We start from the raw sequence: 3,180 nt of genomic DNA, 5'->3' as shown, positions 1-3,180 counted from the left end.
GTGTGTGTGTGTGTGTGTGTGTGTGTGTGTGTGTGTGTGTTATCGGCCATCACAGCAGTGAGAAGCCGACTAGGGCCACTTTAAGATCCCGCAGACAGGGATGCGTTTTACCCGCTACTGATCCGTCGACCATTTCAGTGCATCCCCGACAGCGGCCCCTGAACGCAGCACCGACGCACCGACATCTTGGCCATTTTGGGCTGGAAACAAAACTCCTCCGTCTTCCCCACAGGGTCGGCTCATCTCGGCATCTCTCCAGGCAACAACATCGGGTGAGTGATGATCCAGAAGACATTCATACAAACCAAACGTCCACGGGTTCCTTCAGTTATCTGCGTCTCTGTTTGGGTTTGGGTGCAGGACAATGGCAGAGCATCTGTCCCAGAGTGAGCTGGACTACCCCTTCAAACTTCTGGAGTATTTCAACGGCTTCAGGGTCTCAAAGGTAACTTATTTTATTTCATTTTTTTTAGATTATGAAGATATGATAAGATATACTTTGTCTCCAAAGGGAAATTGGTTTTCTGCAGCTTTACAAAGACAACACAAAATACAGAAAATGGACATGTCTCAACACAAGCTCTCATGCAACACAACACATGCTTTCATATACAGTAGACAGGATATAGTAAGCACATTAACTCCTTTCATTGGCTCTTTGTTGCTGAGCAACCCTGTCGGCTGCCTTCTCTGCAATAAGTGCGGAACAGCCCTTACACAACGAGATATTGCACAACATTGCCCAACTCCATTACCCTGCTATTGCACAAATAACACAATGCACAGACATAATTCACAACTCCATTAAGCTATGTATTCACAAATGACATGCTGCACAACCCAAATAGCCTACAAATTGCACAATTGACATATTGCACACCCCCAGTAGACTATGAATTACACAAGTAACATGTTGCACAACCCCAATAGCCTACATGTTGCACAAATGACATAATGCACAACCCAAATAGCCTACGAATTTTCAGCCTACTGAAAATTAAAAAGGTCCCATGGCAACACATTTTTTTTAAAACTTAATATGAGTTCCCCCAGACTGCCTATGGTCCCCCATGGCTAGAAATGGTGATAGGTGTAAACCGAGCCCTGGGTATCCTGCTCGGAAAAGCTCAGATGGACCTCCCCTTTCTCTGCGTTGTCTGCTCAGAGAATGCCCCCCTCCCCTTTTTTCTCTTCCAATACAGTATTAGGGGACCACTAAGGTCTATATAAAAGGGACTTCAGATACAGTATTAGGGACCACTAAGGTCTATATAAAAGAGACTTCATAATCAGTATTAGGGACCACTAAGGTCTATATAAAAGAGACTTCAGATACAGTATTAGGGGACCACTAAGGTCTATATAAAAGAGACTTCAGATACAGTATTAGGGACCACTAAGGTCTATAAAAAGAGACTTCAGATACAGTATTAGGGACCACTAAGGTCTATATAAGAGACTTCAGATACAGTATTAGGGGACCACTAAGGTCTATATAAAAAGACTTCAGATACAGTATATGGACCACTAAGGTCTATATAAAGAGACTTCAGTACAGTATTAGGACCACTAAGGTCTATATAAAAGAGACTTCGATACAGTATTAGGGGACCACTAAGGTCTATATAAAAGAGACTTCAGATACAGTATTAGGGACCACTAAGGTCTATATAAAAGCATCCAAAGAGCACCATGTCATGGGTCCTTTTAAAGACTCAGTTTCTGAATACGGGCTGTGTGCCTTTCTCTGTGGATTAAGCGTTGTTATACTTTTTACTGTCTTTACATAGCACCTTAACTTACTTTATAATAAGAAACAGAGTTACTACTTATCGATGTGGTCCATAAAATGTTCCCATAGCCCAAGTTGACATTTTCATATGGCTTGTTTTGTTAGTTTTACAAGTTATTAGGCATTCCTTTTGTATCATAATCCAAACATATTAGACAAATTAAACGTTTGACCTGAAGGCTAGATGGCAAAGTCAGAGCATCGCCAAAGTCAGTAGAATTAATAATAATTAGATAATTTACTTTGTAGCGGTGGACTGACGGGCTTGACCTTAAAGCTACGATGCTAACATGGCTGACAATCTATGTGCCTCCAGGTGATATTTTCAGCCTGTGAGCTGGGAGTCTTTGACCTCCTGCTAAGGTCCCAGGAGCCTCTGAGTGCCCAGCATGTAGCCCGGGAGCTTAGCACCAGCGTGGACGGGATGGAGCGGCTGCTGGACGCACTGGTGGGCATCGAGATCCTGGAGGTGGAGACCACAGACGGGATAGGTGAGGGGGAAGGGGACGGGGTGATAATGCGATAGGATGTGTGTCAATGCACACTACATATGGCCAAAAGTATGTGGACACCTGAGCCAAACCACGGGCATACCTGGGAATGCATTGGGCAACTTAATAAATGCAACTCTTCTCTGTGGTTAACTGTGAGAAACCCAGATGTCGGAGCTACCTTGAACACACCAACAAGGCAGGGATTTTAAAGGATAAGCCTGGTGATATTATATATATTTCTTATTGTCAACAAATCCCAAAATAAAAAGCTAAAAATAAGTGGACAATAACAGGTATTGCCAAAGTCCGATGTATTTTATTTTTGTGTGCCATGACACTTTGTTGTTAAGTCAGCCCAGCAGTAAAGTGAGTGGGGGTATTTCTGTTAAAACATCACTTTAAATAATTATTTTGCTAAAATGCCTCCCAGAAAAAAAACAACTCTCTGCATTACTGTTACTGCACACCCTGGAGACAGTGTGTTGGATTTAGTGACATCTAGTGGTGACTAGTGGAACTGTACACCTATTCCCTCACCCCTTTCCTTTCTAAACACGTGTAGAACCTACGGTGGCCTTCAGGTAACCTTCAGAGTGTTTGGTTTGTCCATTCTGGGCTACTGTAGAAGCATGGCGGTGCAACATGGCGGGCTCCTTGGAAGTGGATCCGCTCCATAGAAATGGAGCCAGGGCTCATTCTAAGTTTACAATTCTTAGTTTCAGGTGATAATGCACTAATTATGAATATGATGTTCCATTTCTGCCAATAGATCCCAGATCATAATGCTTCTATTAGGGCTGCTACTCTCTATCATTTTATCTAAATAGCTTCAGGAAATTGTGAAAGAAATCAGAATCAGAAATACTTTATTGATCCCCAAAGGGAAACTCTGTG

At 42.6% G+C, this 3,180-nt stretch overlaps 1 protein-coding gene and 1 long non-coding RNA gene across 2 annotated transcripts in view; one reads left to right on the top strand and one right to left on the bottom strand.

Annotated features, from left to right (window-relative positions):
• The window catches only part of LOC116695952 (uncharacterized), a 2,250-nt gene extending 2,211 nt beyond the window's left edge, over positions 1-39 (bottom strand). Inside the window, exon 1 of the long non-coding RNA XR_004333591.1 lies at positions 1-39. This exon is cut by the window's left edge and continues 46 nt beyond it. This is a non-coding gene — a long non-coding RNA (uncharacterized LOC116695952).
• asmt2 (acetylserotonin O-methyltransferase 2) overlaps positions 1-3,180 on the top strand; it is a 14,445-nt gene continuing 11,265 nt past the window's right edge. Inside the window, exons 1-3 of the mRNA XM_032526523.1 lie at positions 1-272; positions 361-445; positions 2,109-2,283. Of these exons, the coding sequence (XP_032382414.1) occupies positions 365-445; positions 2,109-2,283 (256 nt within the window). The 5' untranslated portion in view covers positions 1-272; positions 361-364. The remainder of the gene's footprint in view (positions 273-360; positions 446-2,108; positions 2,284-3,180) is intronic.

The sequence above is a fragment of the Etheostoma spectabile genome, chromosome 9 (genome assembly GCF_008692095.1).
Source record: "Etheostoma spectabile isolate EspeVRDwgs_2016 chromosome 9, UIUC_Espe_1.0, whole genome shotgun sequence".
Taxonomy (NCBI): Eukaryota; Metazoa; Chordata; class Actinopteri; order Perciformes; family Percidae; genus Etheostoma; species Etheostoma spectabile.
This window is presented reverse-complemented; position numbering and strand designations above follow the sequence as displayed.